Source organism: Erpetoichthys calabaricus, chromosome 8, assembly GCF_900747795.2.
Source record: "Erpetoichthys calabaricus chromosome 8, fErpCal1.3, whole genome shotgun sequence".
Classification (NCBI taxonomy): Eukaryota; Metazoa; Chordata; class Cladistia; order Polypteriformes; family Polypteridae; genus Erpetoichthys; species Erpetoichthys calabaricus.
This window is the reverse complement of record NC_041401.2, coordinates 169,704,563-169,726,176: the sequence shown is the minus strand read 5'-3', so window position 1 is coordinate 169,726,176 and position 21,614 is coordinate 169,704,563. Positions and strand designations below refer to the sequence as shown.

Sequence of the window (21,614 nt, the reverse complement as noted above, 5' to 3'; positions counted from 1 at the left end):
TTCTGTATTTTGCATTTGCAGTCAGTTGTTTAGTCTTTCCTGACCTTTGTGCTTCCTTGCTAGTCCTGGTCAAACGTTCTGAGATGGCAGTCATTGCTTTCTGATTAGCCAATAGAGAAGTCAGTGGTTTGACTGGAGTCAAATGCAGACAGGCCTAAAAGTGTTGGTACCCTTCCACTGAAAACTGTGTTGTTGAAACTGACAAAAATAATTGGCATGCACGGATTCATTCCAAAGAGAAGAAACTGTTTGATTTATGAAAAAAATAAACGTAAATTATTGAAACCCTTCAAGGTTAAGACAGAAGTACATTGTAATATCTCAAGCAGACGTTTATAATCGGTCACTTGGCATCTGTGAATGGAGTGCGGTGTCACTGTGTGCATAGTACTGAAGATGAACTGAAGGAGGCAATGGCCAGCCATGGTGAAGATAAGACTGTATCCAAAGAGCTTCGTGTTCTTCTGACCTTATAAGCTGATACCAAGAAGTTTAAGGTCTATGGGACCATAGCCAAACTGGATGTGTCCACAAGAGGAAAACTGATGCTAAATTATACAGAAGGAAAATTTGATTGGTGGGAATCAAAGAAAACGTCAAGATGGGTTCGGGCTGACCTCCAAGATCGCGGTATAACGGTTTCATATCACACCAATTGTCACTGTCAGAATGAAGGTGGGCTCCATGGTAGAAGGCCCTGCATATAAAATACCCGACACAAAAAGCCTGACTGGTGTTTGTTAAAATGCATGTTGTAGTCCATCTGGGAGAATGTCCTCTGGACAGATGAAACTACCGGTAAATTGTCTCCTTAGTAAGGTACAGCAGCTCTTTGTTCATAGAAGGCAAAACAATGCTTACAAAACAGAAGGAGGGTCCATGTTCTGAGGTTGCTGTGCTGCCTCAGGCACTGACTGCCTTGAACTTGTGCGGAAGATTATCATGGCATTTTGGAGCACACCATAATGTACAGCTTGGCTGCAGCCACAGGCCATGGGTCCTCCAGCTTCATAATGACCCAAAACATCCATCTTGGTGCATCCAAGAATGGCTGAAAAGGAAACACTAGAATGTTCTGAAGTTTCCTGATCTAAATCCAACTGAACATCCAGGGAAAGAATGGAATCTCCCATTTGCGATAAGGAGCCCAGGAAACCAGAGAGAACTGAAGAAGAGAACTAAGTAACCAGTTAAGGAATCTTCTCAAAACTACCAAAAGTGCTTCATTGCAGTTAGTTCTAAATAAGGGTCTACTAAAAATGTTTTATTTGAGGTCCCAGTAATTTTGTCCATTTATTTAATAATATGTTGGGTCATAAATCAAATTACAAGTGTCTACTCTGGAATATGGAACCGTGAATAGTAGATGCCAATTACTTTTGTCAGTTTCAACAAATTGTGATTCTTTGTTGTAATAGTGGAAGTGTACCAATGCTTTTAGCGGCATTTGCGTGCCTCAAGACTTTGGCAGAGGTGGGTAGAGCAGCCAAAAATTGTGCACAAGTAAGAGTAGCGTTACTTCAAAATAATAATTACTTAAGTAGAAGTAAAAAGTAGTCATCCAAAAAATTACTCGAGGAAAAAAGTATTTGGTGAAAAGACTACTCAAGTACTGAGTAACTGATCGTAATAAATTATTTTTTAGCAATGTTGTAATAAGACCGACAAAAATATAAAATAATGTGCAAATTCTGCTATTTCCAAATAATAAAATAAAAAAAGTAAAAATAAATAACATCTTTACAAAATAAAGATGCACAGATAACACAAAGTTCCATATCTGTTTTTCACAACAAAGCTTTTGAAGCCGATACTCAGAGTAGGTAACATGTATGTTTGAACAGTGCAAACTACTTAGTGACGAGATATACTGACTGTACACTGACAGTATCATACTGCATAGTCACTTGTCCTCCAAATAGCACAGCTGATAGAAAATTACACAACAAGGCAGCTTGTGCACAAACAAGAAGTCTCACTTTACCTTGACTGTCTGTGTCTGTGCATGTTTGGTTAAAACCAGCTTGTTGTTCACTCAGTGTAGTGATGGTTAAGCTTCAGCAGAAGTTGGCTCTCAATTTTCATGTACAAGTGGAACCTCGGTTTGCGAGTAACTTGGTTTACGAGTGTTTTGCAAGACGAGCTAAAATTTTTAATAAATTTTGACTTGATAAACGAGCGAGGTCTTGCAATACGCGTAGTCCGTATACGCTTTGTTTGCTGAGCGTCACGTGATCACAAACTGAGCTGATGGTGGTTCTTTCTCTCACTGCAGGATTTTGAGCAAGCGTCAGTCGGCGTGCCTCACTCATATAGTCAACATCCGTACAAGCATATACTGTTTACTACAGCATTGTGACCACGTGTGTGTGCTGTGACATGTGAGTCCCCATCTTGCACCCCAAAACACGAAGCTGAGTCTCAGTACTTTACTGACACCATCTTTATTCAGCTTGAAACCGGAGCAGCGCGGTTATTTATTGTAGCGGGAATCTGCCACTCTCCTATACACAGACCCAGCAGTCAAGCAAGGTCGTGGCCAAGTAATACTGTGCCCTGAGCATTTATAATGTTCCTTGTATCACCCATCAACGGCAGGTGCTTACAGCATGACCGCGATCTTTTCGGATTCGCTTTTACGGCAAATTGCTACAGTGCTGGGAGACTGCGATTGCTTTGGGACGCTCTTCCGTGTGTCGTCCCGTTGGGTGAAATCCCACAAGACTTTAGAAACTCACTCACAACAGCCGTGATTCTTTTCAAAGGTAAAGTGCAGGTTAATTTGTTTTATGTATTTTTACTTTATATTTTTTATTAATCATTTTTATATGAATAGTTTTGGGTTGTGGAACGAATCATCTGAGTTTCCATTATTTCTTATTGGGAAATTTGCTTTGATATACGAGTGCTTTGGATTGCGAGCACGTTTCCGGAACGAATTGTGCTTGCAAACCGAGGTTCCACTTGTATTCTTTCTTTCCCTGTCCACTGTCTGTGAGGAGTTTGTGGCCACTATGCCGCTACAGTTTGTGTGTGGTCCTGTGACTGAATGGCTACATCTGATCTGTGAAACAGAGCCATGTGATTATTGTTGCTAACATCTGATTGGTGAAACAGAGTCTTGTGATTATTGTTGCTACGTCTGATTGGTGAAACAGTCATGCAGTAGATCCACTGGCGGCTTCTCTCTGGCAAAAATATAGCATATCTAATGGAAAAAAAGTAACGATTCGAGTGTTGCCCAATGTAGCGGAGTAAGAGTAGTGTTTCTTCTTCACAAATGTACTCAAGAAAAAGTATGGTGCAGTAAAACTACTCTTAGGAGTACAATTTTTTTAAAAGTTACTCAAGTAAATGTAACAGAGTAAATGTAACTCGTTACTACCCACCTCTGGACTTCGGTAAATCTGTTGGTTTTGTGATCTCAGACTTGCATGTTTATTTCTAAAGAGGGCTCTGGACAGCAAAGAATTCCTCCTGCTTGACACAAGGTGTTTTGTTCTTAATGCGCAAGGTCCAGATGTTTCAATTCAAAGTTATTTCTTGACTGTGTATATTTATTTGCAGTGTAAAACTGCTCTAAAGTGGAAGTATTTTTTATACATTTTAATAATGTTTTGTTCTTGCAGTTTACAATGGGGATGAATGGTACCAGTGTCCAAACCTGGAAAAGAAAAAGGTTTAAACTAGCCAAATACGTCCATTTTTGAAGGCAAGTATGTTATCAGGTATTAATCCATGTCATAAGGTTGTGCAAATACTGTAACACAGTGTATCCATGGAATGAAAACTGTTTGTGAGATTCTGCCATTTTTGAAAGAAAACTGGCTCTGCAGTTCATCTGGCCGATTGTCTCTTCCCTCAGCAGGACTGTCCATTGCAGGAGTAGCTGACAAACACGCAGCCATGCACAGTCCCATTCATGCTAACCTGGAGTCTCCTGTTCAGATGATCTTTATGGCTTTGTATGTGTGTTAAGTCTGGGAGAACGTGCAAACTCCACACAGACACCGACCAGGCACACGAGTCAAACACATGACATTAGATCTGTGAAGCCACACCAGTAACGATTGTTCTACCTTGCTGCCCTACATAAGAGCTACTCATCTATACAGTATTCACTTTGGTAGTAAATAACATTTGCATTGTTAATATTGTACTGCTGTTCATCTATGCTCGCTTCACTTGCATCCGCAGTGAAATCACTCCCCTTAAAAATGTTTGGAACTGCAGTTGACTTTAATAATGGGCGACCAGGAACTCATTTACTTTTCCTCTTCGGCTGCATGTAGTCGTCTGTGGTGAAGTGAGAACTAAAACCTCTTAGGTCTTTCATTCGAGTGTTCACATCCATCCTAAGAGCTACAGGCAGTAACGGGAGTCTGACGGAAACTGTCAGCACTTTTAAGTTTCAGTGGATATGCACGTTTTTCATGAAAGACCAAATTGCCGTAAACCGTGTTGAACACGTTTGATTTTGTGCTGATCAACTTTCTAATTTAAGCCTAAACTCCAAAAAAAAAATGGTGGCTGGGAGCAGACAAGTAAGCAGGAAATGTATTCTTACCTCAAGAAAAATAGTTCCAACTAGCCGGAGCCCAAGAATAGGAACGGAAAACGGTGAGAAAGGAATTCAGAAATCAAGAAGAAATAAATACTTCTTGAAAGACGCAGTTGTGAATAGGTGTTTTGGTGGAGACGACAGATAATGAGTCGAAAGATCTACTCGTACTACAATATCAGGTCTGTGCTCTGGTCTTTGGCTATCCGACAAGCAGGATTACATGTGAAAGTGATAAATAAATCAGGCTTTCCGAATTTACGTACTATGGCCATGGCATCCTGATAGTTTTGTTGCATTTATCTCGGACTTCCTGGAAATGTGGACGGTAATCATTTTGCCACACGTATGTTGTTATTTTCAGCGTTTGCTTGCAGTGCGTCTGATAGTCCTTTGTATTGTTCCACACGCAGATCTTGTTGATGTAATCTTGAGATAGTTGAGACGTGCGCCCTCTGTTTTAACATACGCATCTACGACGTACTGTTGGAATAGTTTGCCACTGGAGTGCAAAATACTAAATGTATTTCTCATTAATAATCTGTACATGTAAAATTGACATTGAGTAAGCCTTATTCGCTTGGCGGTTCTTTTATCGGGAACATGTTGTAAATCTTTGTGCCAGCCAATGTCTCCATAAGGGAATAAAAGTGGGTAAACCATAGGATCGCAATTCATATTGAGCGTGGAAATCTGTGAATGTCTGCTGAGACTGCGTTGGTTTGGAAACGTTGCTTTGCAGATGTCGCATTGCAAGAGTTGTGAATGAGTTTTGTTGTGTTTAGTCAGACAATCCTGTGTAGTGAACTTCTTATTGCATTTCTGGCACCTTATATAGTTGTTGGGAAGAATGCCTTTTCTTGTGTTTAGCAAGTGAGGTTCGCGTTTGAAAAGTTTTGTTGCAGGAATCGCACTGGAAGAATGTGGGGAAGGGTTTGGAGGAGGACAAATAGGAATCGAGAAATGCTGTGTTGGCGGGACCGGTTTTGAAGTGGAAGCAGGACGAACCAGAAGAGAAATATATATAAGAGATTATCTGTGCTGGAATAACTATTTCTAGTTTTCTTTCATTAGCATGAGGATGCCTCATAAGTGTGGAAGGCATGTTTTCTGTAGTTAAACTGTTTGCTGCTTCAAAGCGGATGTATGAAGTTTTAAGGCTTTTTCATTCACCTACAGACCATGGTACCCTGCAGTACATATGTAAGCTCCAAGAACAAAGTATTTTTAAGATAAATTAAATAACTTCAATTTAGAACACAGTTCAATGTGGCAAATTAGTATTTAGCATGGCTGCGAATGAATAACTTTTGACTTCAAAAATCCCAAACTTTTCCTCTATGGCTCCTTTCAGTCAAGGCTGGCAGGTGGCGGGGACGATCCTCAAGTGTTTAAATGTTACAAAAGCCATTTTAGCAGGATTGCAATGTGATAACGCGGTGGACGACTGTAAAGAAGAAGAACGTGTACTGCAGGTGGAAGGTTGCAGGCCGGGCCTCAGATCTTTATCCGAGTGTCGTTTCGTTGATGCATTGTCATTCTTTTTGGTTGCATTCAGTGAAGTGAGAACTGCAGCTAAGTAAACGTCCCGTGTGCTTTTGTAGGCGTCAGTCTTGACTGCTTTAGCTGACTAAATCCTGAACAGACGTCCCTGAGCTTTTAAAATCGAGAGGGGGATATTTTAAGCAGTGCTAGTGTGAAAGGTGTTATGTTATTAATGACAGACTCGAGTTCTCCCCTGGCATTAAAGGGTAAGTCAAGTAGTCTTTAAGTCAAAAGTTATTTCTTCACAAACATGCTGTTGATGTATTTGTCACACAAAATTGTGTTCTAAAGTTAAATGCTTTCTATAAATTAAAAAAATATATATATCTGGCCCTCTCTGGCGCTTTACAATAGAGGGTACGGGGCACAGAGGAAAGTCTGATAAACGTACCTAATGTACCCTTTTTTTCAAGCCAAGACACCGGTTGAGTATTGATTCGCGCCTTCCGTGTTTCCAACGCATGTTTGTGACAACAAAAAGGAGCTGGAAATATTATTTGTATCACATATTCGTGGTACTATTTCTGTTCACTCGTGTGAATTCTCACATAAGGACAGAAGTAAAATTAAACCAAGCCAACCCCATGGCATGAAGCGTTTACTGTGATTTCGTCTTTCGAGAGGTGAAGACTAAGTACTGAGTTGTCACGCATAGCTGGTCTTCTTTCAAAATGGCTGCCTCTCATAATATTGGGGTGTTTTTATTCAAAAATGACACTATTAGACTATTTTACAAGGCTTGTGTAATCATAAGACTGATCAGTACACAACAACTGAAATGCACGTGTCTGGTAATTTTTTTAAGGTTTTCCTCTGTGCCCCACACCCTCCATTGTAAAGCACCAGTGTGGACCAAGATACAGTTAGGTCCATAAATATTTGGATAGAGACAACTTTTTTCTAATTTTGGTTCTGTACATCACCACAATGAATTTGAAATGAAACAACTCAGATGCAGTTGAAGTGCAGACTTTCAGCTTTAATTCAGTGTGGTGAACAAAACGATTACATAAAAATGTGAGGCAACTAAAGCATTTTTAACACAATCCCTTCATTTCAGGGGCTCACAAGTAATTTGTCTTTCTGTTTTCGCAGCTTAAGGGTGGCTTCTTTCACCTGAATGGAGAGCTCCTTTGACCGCATGTTGTCTGTTCACAGAAAAATCTTCCACATGCAAGCACCACACCTCAAATCAAGTCCAGGCCTTTTATCTGCTTAATTGATAATGACATAACGACGGACTTGACCACACCTGCCCATGAAATAGCCTTTCAGTCAATTGTCCAATTACTTTTGAGCCCCTGAAATGAAGGGATTGTGTTCAAAAAATGCTTTAGTTGCCTCACATTTTTATGTAATTGTTTTGTTCACCCCACTGAATTAAAGCTGAAAGTCTGCACTTCAAATGCATCTGAGTTGTTTCATTTAAAATTCATTGTGGTAACGTACAGCACCAAAATTAGAAAAAAGTTGTCTCTGTCCAAATATTTATGGACATAACTGTATGTTTTTTTTAAATTTATAGAAAGTGATTAACTTCAGAACACAATTTTGCATGGCCAACGCCTACAGTGTAGAATGTTTGTGAATAAACCACTTTGACCTGAAAAGTTCCAACCCTGTCCTTGAAAAAAGCCCATGATACTCCCAGCCCGGAGCCATTGACGCTGTAAAACAAAAGGTTACCATCGTTGCACTTCAGCACTGACCCTGGCTGGTGCCCCAGTTACAGAAATGTGGCAACAGTCAGAGTCGTCTGATTTGTACATTTGTAGTAAAAAATAATGTAAAGTCCGCGCTGGTGTTGAGAAACTGAAGGGCAATGCCTTAGCCTGCTGCCCTCCACGTCCAGATGAGCAGTGATATGGAGGGTCTCTGTGCCATTGTTCACACACTGCAGTCCATCTCTGCTGGCACATACAGCTGATGCAACTTATCAGTAACACTTGAAGAATGAGGCCAAAATGTCCATCTTCAGAACAACATTCTTTATTGTGGTACACTGTGCTCCCCTCGTCTGGCCAGCTCTTGCCCATTCTGTATCTTAGCTACCCATTTTATGTGTTCATTTGCTTCACTCTTCTAGTTTACTCTGCCCACACTGGCTAACTAAGAGTGGTCACTTAACTATTGCAAAACCAGCTACTGCATGTCTCCAGATAGTGGCAGTGTTTTGGGGGCTTGCACATCCATTTAGTAATTAGCTATACGTGTAAGGGTGACCATGGAGTGTGTTAATGTGATGTGTGGCTCTAAACACACCCACGGTAGCCTGGCCCACCAGTTTGTCCATTAGCCGCACAGGATTCTCCCCTAATCTTTCTTTACTGACCTTATGGAACAGCAGTCCCCGAGATTCCCAGAGGTTTCAGTTCTGGTTCCCCATCCCACACTCGTACTTGGCTTTGTTTTTATTATTCTCTAGCTTTTCTGTGCCAACATCTCTTTTCTGCTTGACCTTGGACCCAGAAGGACACCCCAACGTGCTACTCATCGCTAGGCCACCATTGAGGCACAGTCTCCAGTTACTTCAGAGCAACTTGGCTTTTCCTTTCGGGCCTTTTGCTGGTCAGAATCCATCCATATGGATGTTGCCTCTGCTCTTCTTGCGCTTGGTTTTGGATCCAGGAGGGGGCAACTCAAGGGACTCCAGGCGGTAGGGCCGAGGTGGCACGCCATCTGCTGTGGAGGTTGGAGAGATGCTGTTGCCACTTGAAGTCAGGTGGTGAAGTCCATTGTTGTGTAACGCTGTGGGGGGGGGGCAAAACAACAGTTACTGGTACCTTAAAGAAACCCTTAGAGGGCTCTGTCAGCCTTCATGGTTTTTTGACCACTGACAACTCGAGTGCATGTGTTCCAGTGAAAGGCTTCATTTTCAGTGGAAATTCTTAACAACAGGTCACGTCACATTGGGGAGCATGCACTGATATGGCGCATTGCTGGCAACCCCCAGGCAGACACATGGTCCCACCCTCTGGAAATGACCGTCTATCTGCTGCAGCCAGGTGTTACGTGAGTGTCCCTTTGGCCTGGTCCAGCCACTCGGGTCCTCGAGAGAATCGTGCTACATGGCCACAGTGTGGTAACTGACACTCCCTCACAATTCTGGTACTGTGCCTCATTCGGGACTCCGTGAGCAACCACTTGCTCAACATAAAGTCAAACCAGTGGCATCCAAGGATTCTCAGAAGAGACACAGTGCTGAAGAAGTCCAGTCTTCGTCTCAGGTCACTGGATAGCGTCCATTTCTCACAACTATATAGAAAAACAGAAAGCGCCAGGACTCTAAAGACTTGGACCTTTGTCCTTCTGCATAGATATCTGGAGCGTCACCCACCCATTTCCAGTGACCTCATGATCCCTCATGCTCTCCCAATCTGTCTACTGACTTCATAGGAAGAGTCACCAGAGCCATGAATGTCACTGCCAAGGTAAGTAAACTTCTCACCGCGGTTGACATTCTCTCTGCAGACAGACACTGCTGATAGTTGTACCCAAGAGGTCATTAAAGGCCTGGATCTTGGTTTTTATCAGGACACTCCCAAACCCAGACACTCAGACTCCTCACTCAGTCTCTCAGAGCCTCCATTGACCCCACGAAGATCACAGCATTGTCAGTAAAGTCAAGATCAGTGAATCTTCACCAACAGATGCCCCACAGCCGCTGGACCTCATGACCCTGCCTAACACCCAGTCCATGCAAGCACTGAACAGAGTAGGAGCAAAGAACACACCGCTGACGGACCCCAGAATCAACTGGGAACAACGCAGAGGTTCTGCCTCCACTCTGCACAGCACTCACAGTACCAGTGTACAGGCTGGCCATGATATCCAGCAACCTTGATGGAATCCCGCAAACTCTCAAGAGTGTCCCATAGGGCAACTCGATCAACAGAATCCTACGCTTTATGAAAATTGACAAAGACTGTAAAGAATCCCTGTAAGGAAACTTCCACAACAACTTGTACTCCAGAATCTTTAAAACTACAAATCACCAATAGTCTCATGGGTAAATCGATAATCTCATGAATACACTGATGAGCCAAAACCTTATGACCACCTGCCTAATATGCTGCTGCTCCTCCACATGCCACCAAAATGGCTCCACGAGGCAATGAAGTCTACAAGCTCTCTGGGGGTGCCTAGTGCTATCTGGCATGAGCAGATCCTCCAACTCCTGTTAGGTAAGTTGCATAAGATTTGTTGTTCCAATCCATCCCAAAGATGCTCAACTGGACTCAGACTGGGGAATACGGAGGCCAGGACAATGCTTTGAACTCTTCGTCATGTTCCTCAAACCATTTCTGAACAATCTGTGCAGTGTGACAGGGTGCATTATCCTGCTGAAAGACGGCACTTCCATTGGGGAATACCATTGTCGTAAAGAAGTGTACCTGGTCTGCAATGACATTTAAGTAGGTGGCACATGTCAAATTAACAAAGGTTCCCCAGCAGAGTGTTGCCCAAAATATCACATTCCCTCTACTGGCTTGTCTTCTTCCTATAGTGCCATCTCTTTCGCAGGTAAATGGCATACATGTACCAAGCTGTCCACAAGATGCAACAGAAAGTGGGATTTGTCGGACCAGATGATCTTTTTCCATCAAACCAAGGTCTAGTTCTGCCATGTACGTGACCATTGTAGGTGCGTTCGACAGTGAACAGGGTTTGATGTGCTGTGTTGTGACACATTAGTCCTATAATCATCAATAAAATGATCTGCGATTTGTCACAGTCTGGGTTTGGGTAATGTGTTAGGAACAAAAGGATGCCACATTGTTTGTTGGAAATGAAAATTATTAACCTACAGAGGGCTGAATTCAAAGACCCCCTGAAAATCAAAGTGAAAAAATGATGCAGCAGGCAAGTCCATTCTGACGAAATTTCAGTGCAGCAACTCCAAATCGTACTCCGTAGTTTGTATGTCCCCCACGTGCTTGTACGACTTCTCATACTCCTAATGAGACGACGGATGGTGTCCTGGGGGATCTCCTCCCAGATCTGAACCAGGGCATCGCTGAGCTCATGGATAGTCTGAGGTGCAACCTGGTGGCATTGGATGGACCGAAGCATAATGTCCCAGAGGTGTTCTATTGGATTGAGGTCAGGTGAGCGTGGGGGCCAGTCAATGGTATCAATTCTTTCATCCTTCAGGAACTGGCTGCATACTCTTGCCACATGAGGCCGGGCATTGTCCTGCACCAGGAGGAACCCAGGACCCACTGCACCAGCATAGGGTCTGACAATGGGTCCGAGGATTTCCTCCTGATACCTAATGGCAGTCAAGGTGCTGTTGTCTAGCCTGTAGAGGTCTGTGTGTCCCTCCATGGATATGCCTCCCCAGACCATCACTGACCCACCACCAAACCGGTCATGCTGAACGATGTTACAGGCAGCATAACGTTCTCCACGGCTTCTCCAGACCCTTTCACGTCTGTCACATGTGCTCAGGGTGAACCTGCTCTCATGTGAAAAGCACAGGGTGCCAGTGGTGGACCTGCCAATTCTGGTATTCTATGGCAAATGTCAATCGAGTTCCATGGTGCCAGGCAGTGAGCACAGGGCCCACTAGAGGAGGTCGTGCCCTCAGGCCACCCTCATGAAGTCTGTTTCTGATTGTTTGGTCAGAGACATTCACAGCAGTGGCCTGCCGGAGGTCATTTTGTAGGCTCTGGCAGTGCTCATCCTGTTCCTCCTTGCCCAAAGGAGCGGATACCGGTGGGTCCTGCTGATGGATTAAGGACCTTCTACTGCCCTGTCCAGCTCTCCTAGAGTAACTGCCTGTCTCCTGGAATCTTCTCCGTGCCCTTGAGACTGTGCTGGGAGACACAGCAAACCTTCTGGCAATGGCACATGCCATCCTGGAGAAGTTGGACTACCTGTGCCACCTCTGTAGGGTGCAGGTATTGCCTCATGCTACCAGTAATGACACTGACCACAGCCAAATGCAAAACAAGTGAAAAAATAGATGAAGAGGGAAAAATGTCAGTGGCCTCCACTTGTTAAACCATTCATTCCTCTTTTGGGGGTCGTCTCATTGTTGCCCCTTTAGTGCACCAGTTGTTAATTTCATTAACACCAAAGCAGCTGAAACTGATTAACAAGCCCCTCTGCTACTTAACTGACCAGATCAATAGCCCAGAAGTGTCATTGACTTGATTCCATACTCGGATTCAAAAGTGTGCCTTTATGTATTATATACTGCTCAAAAAATTAAAGTATCAGAAGTCAGAGCGTAGCAGGACAACTTACTGGCAAGAGTGAGGCTCTTCATGGGGTCAGAATTCAAAATCTGTGAGGCGCGTCGGGGGCGGAAGTAGTTGCTGGCGATGTTCTCGCTATCGCTGCGGTTCAGCATCTGCTTGTAGCGGTCTTCTTCCTGTCAAGAGGCATTAACATCACACTCCTGAACATATGAGGTCTGTCTATTAAATAACGAGACTGTGTTTCTATCTCAAACAAGACGAGGATGGATAGGATTAGAAATGAGGACATTAGAGGGTCAGCTCAAGTTGGACGGTTGGGAGACAAAGTCACAGAGGTGAGATTGCGTTGGTTTGGACATGTGCAGTGGAGAGATGCTGGGTATATTGGGAGAAGGATGCTAAGGATAGAGGTGCCAAGCAAGACGCAAAGAGGAAGGCCTAAGAGAAGGTTTATGGATGTGGTGAGAGAGGACATGCAGGTGATGGGTGTGACAGAACAAGATGATGAGGACGGAAAGATATGAAAGAAGATGATCCGCTGTGGCAACCCCTAACGAGAGCAGCCAAAAGAAGAAGAAACAAAACAGTGAGAACTTGTCATGCAGGTTTAAACCGGTCCAAACCTGCACGACAAAGGACAACACTCTCTGCTGTTTAGTTGATTGTCAGTCACCGTTTAATGCAGTTGTTTATCCCCTTGTGTGCTGGAATCATGCAAAGTTTAAAAGCTGAGCAATACGTCAATTTGAAATTTTTAATAAAATTGAACAAAGTACCAACAGAATCTTTTCAAATAATACTGAGGTTTACGGGGAAGACTGCATGTCTCATGTGCGTGTGTTTTTCCTAAATTGAAATCAGTGCTTAAAGGAACGTGTTTTGAGTCAATGGATGTAATAAAGAAGTAAAGAAGAAAACATCAGATGTCTTGAAACAAGCTGATCTGCTCCACACTATCGACTAGTGGAAACCAAGACTGCATCGGTGCGTAATTGGGAATGGAGAGAATATTGAACAACAACAACATTTATTTATATAGCACATTTTCATACAAAAAGTAGCTCAAAGTGCTATACATAATGAAGAAAATAAAAATAAAAGACAAAATAAGAAATTAAAATAAGACAACATTAGTTAACATAGAAAGGAGTAAGGTCCGATGGCCAGGGTGGACAGAAAAAACAAAAAAAAACTCCAGAAGGCTGGAGAAAAAAATAAAATCTGTAGGGGTTCCAGGCCACGAGACCACCCAGTCCCCTCTGGGCATTGAAGGGGACAAGCATTATAATTGTTATATTAATAAAAGTGAGTTATTGTGTTAGTCTCGTTATTTAATAGGCAGAACTCCTCGTATTCTCAGTACAGTAGGTGTGCTGGACGGGACTGAGCCCATCGTTAAAAAGCTAATGAATTACCTGAGACCCACTGGTGAGAAACCAAAGGACACTAGCGGGGGCCAGTTACAAGTTAGGGTCAAGTGTTGGTGTCACAAAGTCAAGTTTACAATGGCAAATCACTAAAGACATGAGCAGTAAAAGTTCTAAATGTCAAGACCACAAGGGCAGCAGGAACCTTTAATGGCACTAAGGGTCCATAAAATGAAAAGCAAAGTGACATCCTTGTTGAGGTCCAGGCCCGTTCCATTGAGATGGCACCAGGTATATTCCCACTAGTCCACAATATCACTTGTCTGGCTAAATTTCGCCTGGTGCCCACATGAGAGTAGCTGAGATCAGTCGTACTCACCACCAGGAGCTCCCCACTCTCTGCAGATGACGTTCGCCGTCCCGACTGCTTTCCCTGTGCCAGAGTTGAGACCGCTGTAACAATACAAAAAAAAGAAGGCCATTACACCTGAGGATGGTTGTCTAGGTTTGTTAACTCTCACCATCACATCTAAACAGGTACCCTTACCCGCTGGCAGAGTAGTCTTCTGCACCATAGCCTCTGGAAGCCTCCAGGTGGCACTCTCCTCGTCCCACACCGCCTCGCTGCGGATGCGATCAATGCTGCTGTAGTTGCAGTCGCGCCGGATGAGGGGCTGCACCCGCTCCAGAATCTGCTGTGAGAGCTGCACTTCCCGCTCCAACCGGCGGATAGTGGCCAAGTAGTCAATCCGCTCGAACTGGAACTCGGACTGCAGGTCAGAGATTTCGATCTGTGCTGCCTTCAGCTGTTGGGAAGAAACACAAGAGTGCTGTAGGGGCCATGAACTCCATCAGAGATAAAAATGACAAGATTGTCACCAAGGAGGAATCGCTCAGGGTCCCATCCCGTACATGTTCTACCTCAGTGGGGTCTTTTGAGTCAACAGCACGTATGTATTGGTCTAAGCCATCCTTTGCAGCTGGATTTCTCAACTTGGGCTGCAGTGAACTTGGTATCACATTACACCATGGCAGGCTTGCTCAACCTCACTGTGGACTTCCTACAAAGACTCGTACCTTCGTCTGGGTTGCCTCCAGCTGCCTGTTCTTGGCGTGCAACTCCCCTTGGATGGAGTCATAGACACTGAGCAGCACATCGTTGCCAGCCTCTGACTCCTCGGCTAACGCATCCAGCAGGTTCTGCTTACGCTTGTCGGCGAGGGTCTGCCGCTGTCGATGCCTCTGCTGTAGCTCCGTGTTGGAGGCCTGCTCGCCACCCACCACCTCCTGCTCCAGCATCTGCAGCCTGTGGACAGAAACAGACAGTGAGGGGGCTTTGGGTGGCATCTGCCTGCAATCTGCCCACAAAATGCCTTGTAAAGACTGGTACCTTTGCAGGACCTGCTGCTGTTCCGGGCCAATGTCCGCCACGTCCTTGTGACCACCCCTGATGTTCTGTCCCACATGCAGCTGCCAAAAGCAATGCAGTAATTATGTGGGTGCCCAGAGGCTCCTTGGCCCTACATTTCTGCTTCGCCCTAGTGACCTCCAGCAGGGATCAAGTTCTTTCTAGAAGGTGTTGCTGTTCAGGTTACTTACCTTTCCCAAGGTCTGCTCCACACCTGTTACTTCGGTGGGTGCTGCAGTGCCTGGACGGGGTGGCAGCTCCGGCTCAGGGGAAGACGAATCTAGAAATAGGAAAGCACGGTCATCACCCAGAAGGCTAAGCACTGCAGTGAATTTATGTCTTCAGGTGGAAATAACCTCCAGACCAAGGTTGAAGGCAAATGTCCACCAGGGAAGTGGACATCACAGACCAGGTGACCAGCATGACTCAGCCTACTCAAGTGGACACCAGCCTTTACCCATAACGTAGCACTCCTCCAGCTGGGACAACTTCTTCTCATAGGAACGCTGCAGGGAAGCCATCTCCTCCTGAAGCTTCACCTTGGACTCCTGCTCCGCCTCATACTCGGCCTGCATGCGAGACAACTTCTCTTCATACTCCTGTGGAAAAGAGCACATGCGAGGAAGCTTACTGTCCGCCTTGCTGCATCAATGTAGCTCTTACGACTACACCATTGGTCTGGGCATACAAGATGGGATAAGAAACCAAGGTTGGTGGAGGGGGTTTGCTAAAGTGTAGGATGCCACGGTCATCACAAAGCACTTTCGTCACGGAGGCAGCCTGTGTGAGAGCGGGCAGACATCCTGCTGCTCCCCAATCATAAGGATACCAAAGGCAGAAAGTAGAGATGTGCTATTTGGAAAGTTCAAAATATGTCCCGAGAGCAGCCACAGCTGTTTTTGGGCCTTATATTTCATACAGTGCCTTTTATGGAGTCTGTTTTCTGAATGTGACCAACGCTCACTCACACTGGGCCAGATTAGAGCTGCACCTTCACTGGAGTGGTGGCTCTTGAGGTATGACAGTGACCCTCCACGGGATATGGACTATGCCAAGGTCAGCTTGTGGAGCTGTGAAGAGTTTGTGCTACCTGTGGTGCCAATATCTACAGAACCGGAGGTCAAGGGGACGAGGCCAGAATGCAGAGGTTGTGCAAAATCTGTAAAAGGCTTCCCTCAGTAATCTAATTTGTTATTCAAACATTTTCTTCTTCAGCATTTTGTTTCCCAATTTTCCATCATACGCTCCATGTAATTTCTTAGGAAGAATTTCTTACTGCTTCTTGAAGTGCATGGAGTTGTTCTGTTTCCAGCTGAGGTGCTGCACCAATTGGCCCTGCAGTGTCCTCTCTACATATGGGGGGAGTATCAGCTAGCACAACCTGAACTTTACAGTCGAGTGATGGTCGTGTGAAGGCTAAAGCCCCTTATTCTTGGCATTGAGATCAGGACTACCTTTTCTTTTGTTAACTCCTACAATGGGTTTGGGTCAATTGTGAACCGTTTTTGTGAATTTATGGTATGATTACCAGAATTATTCTTCAAGGTTCTGTAATCTGTACTAATCCCCACTATTCTCTTTGGTCTTTTCCAGTTCTTCTGTGGTTGGTGATCTATGCCACCACAACCTGATCAAGGCACCATGCAGCCCCCTGACATGACAGAATGATGGTGGCTGTCTCAGCTGTCCACGAGACCAGCCTCATCAAGTCCTACTATATGAAGCCTGAAAACTAAGAGGTTTGATTTAAGAACATTTATGTTGGGTAGAATGCCCAATTGAGGGCTGGGTGGTGTTTTTAATCTTGGAGCCCCTGCAGATTTTGTTTTTTTTTTCTTTTTCCTGTCCATCTGGCCTTACCTTTTTCCTTTGTGACATATTCTTTAATATTATTGCCTAATCTTTTTTTGTTTTTCATTTCATATAACTATCTTTGCGTCATCTGAGCTACAGTGCTATATAAATAAATATTGTTGTTTTAAATTAGTAAACGCACCTTAAATTCTATCTGTTCAAGATAAACTGTTAAAAAACTTAAACGTAGCCATTATTTGTACAACTTCTAAAAATGTGTAGCTTGCTGTGTCTTTAGGGTCTCTTTTGACCCGCCACTGGCATCATTTGATTGACCACTTAATTTGGGGTAGTTTGTTTGTTCACAACTCTTAAAAACCACCTAAATATTTGGAATGTCTCACTCCACAGTCTTACCCCTCACTCCTCTTCCAAGGTCTCAGAGGTCCTCACTTATCACACACTAACCACTAGAAGCACACCTGCCCCACACCTTCTCCCACTGACCCTAAAATCTGTTGCTGTCTACTGTGTCCACCTATCGCTTGCATGGTTCCATCCTACCTCCTCCCTGCATGGCAGTGAAAGGCGTCCTGTAACTCAGACACCACCTATCAATTGTTTTCCGTTTTTTTTTGCCTCTTACCTGCCGTATGCATTCACGCTCTGCCTCCAGGTCCACAGACAGAGCCTCTTGAGGTGGTCCCGTTGGTGCCACTCCAATGGCCTGGCTGGGCAAAGCTGGAGAAAGAGTGGAAAAAAAAAATGACAAGTTAGACAAGTCAGTCACGATCACACAAAGGTAGGAGAGCAGGAAGGCCGCACTCACACGTCACTGTAGTATTACTGTATATCCACACCTGCGTGTCGCAGGGAGTCCACCTTACGGCAATAATGTGACATTTGTGCCCCCCCAGTGACATCACTGCAGAGGTGAGACTTTAAATAATGTAACACGTTGTATATTTTCTGTGTGGAGTGGAAGGAGCCATTGAAATCGATGTACAGAGCCCTCCACGATGTTTGGGGCAAAGACACGTTTTTTGTTGATTTGCTCCTCTGCTCCACATTTTAAAATTACAAAGCAAACAATTCAGACACCGTGAATAAAGTGTGCAAATTGCAGAGTTTCATTTAAGGGGATTTGCATACACTTTGGTCACAGGACAGTTTTTTCTACATGGTCCCCCACTTCAGGGCACTATAATGTTTGGGACACAGCAATGGCAGGTCTACTAAAGCTGTCATATTCAGGAGTTTGTCGCGGATCCCTGGCATGCAATGACTCCTTAAAGTCTGCGATTCACAGACATCACCAGGTGCTGAGGGTCTTCTCTGGTGCTCTGCCAAACCTCTAATGAAGCCATCTTCAGCTCTTGCTTGTTTCAGGAGCTTGTCCCCTTAAGGTTTCTCTTCAGAATATGGAAGGCCTGCTCAACTGGGTTTTAACCGGGTGACTGGCTTGACCATTCAAGAAATTTCCATTTTTTAGCTTTGTAAACCTCCTGTGTTACCTCAGCAGTAGGATGTAGGATGAAGCGCCGTTCAGTGAGTTTGGAGGCATTTCCTTGAACTTGAGCAGATCAGATGTTTCTCTGCACCTCAGAATTCATTGTGTCACTGCAATCAGCAATTCCATCATCAATGAGGAGAAGTGTACCAGGACCATACATGCCATACATGCAGCATACCGGCAGCCATACATGCCCATGTTCAACAGATGAGGTGGTCTCCTTTGAATCTTGGGCAGTTCCTTTTGGTCTCCACACTTTGCTCTTGCTGTCACTCTGATCAGGTTCATCTTTGTCTCGTCTGTTTTCCCAGAATTCTGCAGGCTCTTGTAAGTCCTTTTTCACAAACTGTAATCTGGCCATCCTGTTCTTGTGGCTAACTAGTGGTTTCCATCTTGCAGTGTGGCCTCTGTATTTCTGTTGTTGAAGTCTTCTGCTGATAGTCGTCTCTGACACACACACATCGGCACCATGAAGGCTGTCGGACAGGCGTTTCATTACCATTTTGAAGATTCTTCTGTAATCGCCAGTGGTGGTCTTCCTAGGCCTATCAGTCCCTTTGTGATTACTGAGCTCACCATTGTGTTCTTTCTTTTTAATGATATTCCAGACAGTTGATTTTGGTCATCCTAAGGTTATATCAATGTTTCTAATCGTTGTATTCTTGTTTTTTATCCCTATAATGGCTTCTTCAACTTTCATTAGCACAGCTCTTGCCCTCATGTTGAACAATGGCAACTACAGACTCCAAAGGGTACAAGCACACCAAAGTATCTTGTGAAGCAATGAAACCCACCTGAGGAATCACAAACACTTGAGACGCCAATTGTCCCAAACATTATGGTGTCCTGAAATGGGAGGACCGTGTAGAAAAAGTGCTGTCATTTATACACGGTGGGACTGAAATGTGTGCAAAATCCCTTACACAAAACTCTGCAATACACACTTTAATCACGATGTCTGAATTGTTTGATTTGTAATTTTAAACGGTGGAGCAGAGGAGCAAATCAACAATCAGCCACATTTGGTCCACAACACTTACCAGCAAGAGTGCCGTCTCCAAGCTGCCCTGACAGCAGCGCCCGCAGTTTCTTGATCTCCTCCTGGTACTCCCGCAGCAGAGCGTCTTTGGGGTCCTCATTGACGCGAGGCTTGTTCTGGATGCTCTTGGCACGGTTAGCATAGCGGAGTGTGCTCAGGCTCTCCTCATAGTTGTTGTCTGCTGGAGACAGGCAGCCCACCATTAAGGTGCGGGTGTTGCCACCCAGGGAATCCTGCAGGAGCCGGGTGAGCTTGGAGTCTCTGTAGGGCACATGGCGTGAGTGGCCATCCACCAGGGCGGAGATGACATTGCCCAAGGCTGACAGAGACAGGTTGATCTTAGTGGCCTCACGCAGCCGCTCCCCGGTGGCACCAGTCTTAGATTGGCGCTCACTGCCCGCCAGATCCACAAGGTTGAGTTTTCCTGCCCGCAAATGATCCTTTCCTGAGGGGTCTGCAAAAACAAAAATGGCAATAAAATAAAATAAAAGCCAAACAGCAACAGCAAGGGGGCTTGTAGGACGGGTCAAGTGCCAGGTTTCCCTCATTCTACATGATGATTGTGACGATGTGAACTTGACGAATTCATTTTACAGTTGAAGTCAGATGTTTGCACACTCAGGTTGAATTCTTTAAAACTCACTTCCTAACCCCTCCACACATTTCATACTAACAAACTACACATTTGGCACATCATTCGAGACGTCAACTTTGTGCAGGACAGAAGTCGTTTTTTCCCATCAGTGTTCACAGAGAGAGTATTCCACGTTTTACTGACTGGGTCACAAGTCCAGTGGCTCACAAGCTGACACACACTTTGTTAATATTTGGTAGCTTTGCATTTAAATCGTTTAACTTGACACAAATGTTTTGGGTCGCCTTCCACAAGCTTCTTACAGGAAGTTCCTCCAGACAGAACTGGCGTAACTGGGTCAGGTTATGAGACCTTCCTGCTCACACATGATTGAGGTCAGGGCTCTGTGATGGCCACTCTAGTACCTTGACCTGGTTGTCCTTAAGCCATTTTGCCACAACTTTGGAGGTCTGCTAGGGGGGTCACTGTCCATTTGGAAGACCCCTTTGCAACTGAGCTTCAGCTTCCTTGCTGAGCTGTGGAGATGTTGTTGCTGCAGCACATCTCCATTATTTTCCTTCCTCATGATGCCATCTGTTTTGTGAAGTGCACCAGTCCCTCCTGCAGCCCCCACAACATGATGCTCCCACCCCCATGCTTGACGTTCGGGATGGTGTTCTTTGGCTTGCAAGCGTCACCCATTTTCCTCCAAACATGATGATGGACATTATGGCCAAAGGGTTCAATCTTGAATTTATCAGACCAGAGGACATTTCTCCAGCAGGTCAGATATTTGTCCCCATGTGCCATTACAAACTGCAGTCTGGCTTTTTTATGGTGGCTTTTGGAGCTTCTTCCTTGCTGCGCAGCCTTTCATGTCATGTCGATATCAGAGTCGTTTTACTGTGGATATCGATACTTGTCTACCTGTGCCCACCAGCATCTTCATAGGATCCTAATGCTGTTGTTCTGGTATTGATTTCAACTTTTCATGTTAAAGTATGTTCTTCTCTCTGAGACAGAATGGGTCTCCTTCCTGAGTGGTATGACAGCTGGGTGGTCCCATGTTGTTTATACTTGTGTATTATTATTTGTACAGATGAATGTGGAACCTTCAGGAGTTTGGAAATTGTTCCCAAGGGTGAACCACATTTGTGAAGATCCACCATTTTTTTTATGATTTCTTTTAATTTTCCCATTATGTTCAGTAAAGAGGCAGTGAGTTTGATGGTCGGCCTTAACATCCATCCTCATGTTGACTCCAATTAGGCTAACTGGCTATCAGAAGCTAATTGTCTAACTGCCTAAAGGCTTGACATCATTTTCTGGAATTTTCCAAGCTGTTTAAGGGCGCAGTTAACAAAGTTCATGTAAACCTGTGACCCACTGGAAATGTGATAAAGTCAATAAAAAGAGAAATCCTCAGAGGTCTGTGTGCATAGTTGGAAAAATGTCTTTTATCCAACCCAAAGCTACCAAATATTAACAAAGTGTGTGTCAACTTGTGAGCCACTGGAATTGTGACCCAGTCAGTAAAACGTGAAATACTCTCTCTGTGAACATTACTGGAAAAAATGACTTGTGCCCTGCACAGAGTCCACGTCTCA

At 44.4% G+C, this 21,614-nt stretch overlaps 1 protein-coding gene across 1 annotated transcript in view; it reads right to left on the bottom strand.

Moving 5' to 3' along the window:
- Positions 1-7,622: 7,622 nt before the first annotated feature.
- Positions 7,623-21,614, bottom strand: part of kif17 (kinesin family member 17) — a 34,929-nt gene continuing 20,937 nt past the window's right edge. The window contains exons 5-14 of the mRNA XM_028807776.2: positions 19,435-19,887; positions 17,528-17,622; positions 15,545-15,686; positions 15,279-15,367; positions 15,070-15,149; positions 14,757-14,985; positions 14,227-14,485; positions 14,059-14,132; positions 12,359-12,485; positions 7,623-8,854 (exon numbers count right to left, since the gene is read on the bottom strand). Coding sequence (XP_028663609.2) covers positions 8,676-8,854; positions 12,359-12,485; positions 14,059-14,132; positions 14,227-14,485; positions 14,757-14,985; positions 15,070-15,149; positions 15,279-15,367; positions 15,545-15,686; positions 17,528-17,622; positions 19,435-19,887 — 1,727 coding nt within the window. The 3' untranslated portion in view covers positions 7,623-8,675. The remainder of the gene's footprint in view (positions 8,855-12,358; positions 12,486-14,058; positions 14,133-14,226; positions 14,486-14,756; positions 14,986-15,069; positions 15,150-15,278; positions 15,368-15,544; positions 15,687-17,527; positions 17,623-19,434; positions 19,888-21,614) is intronic.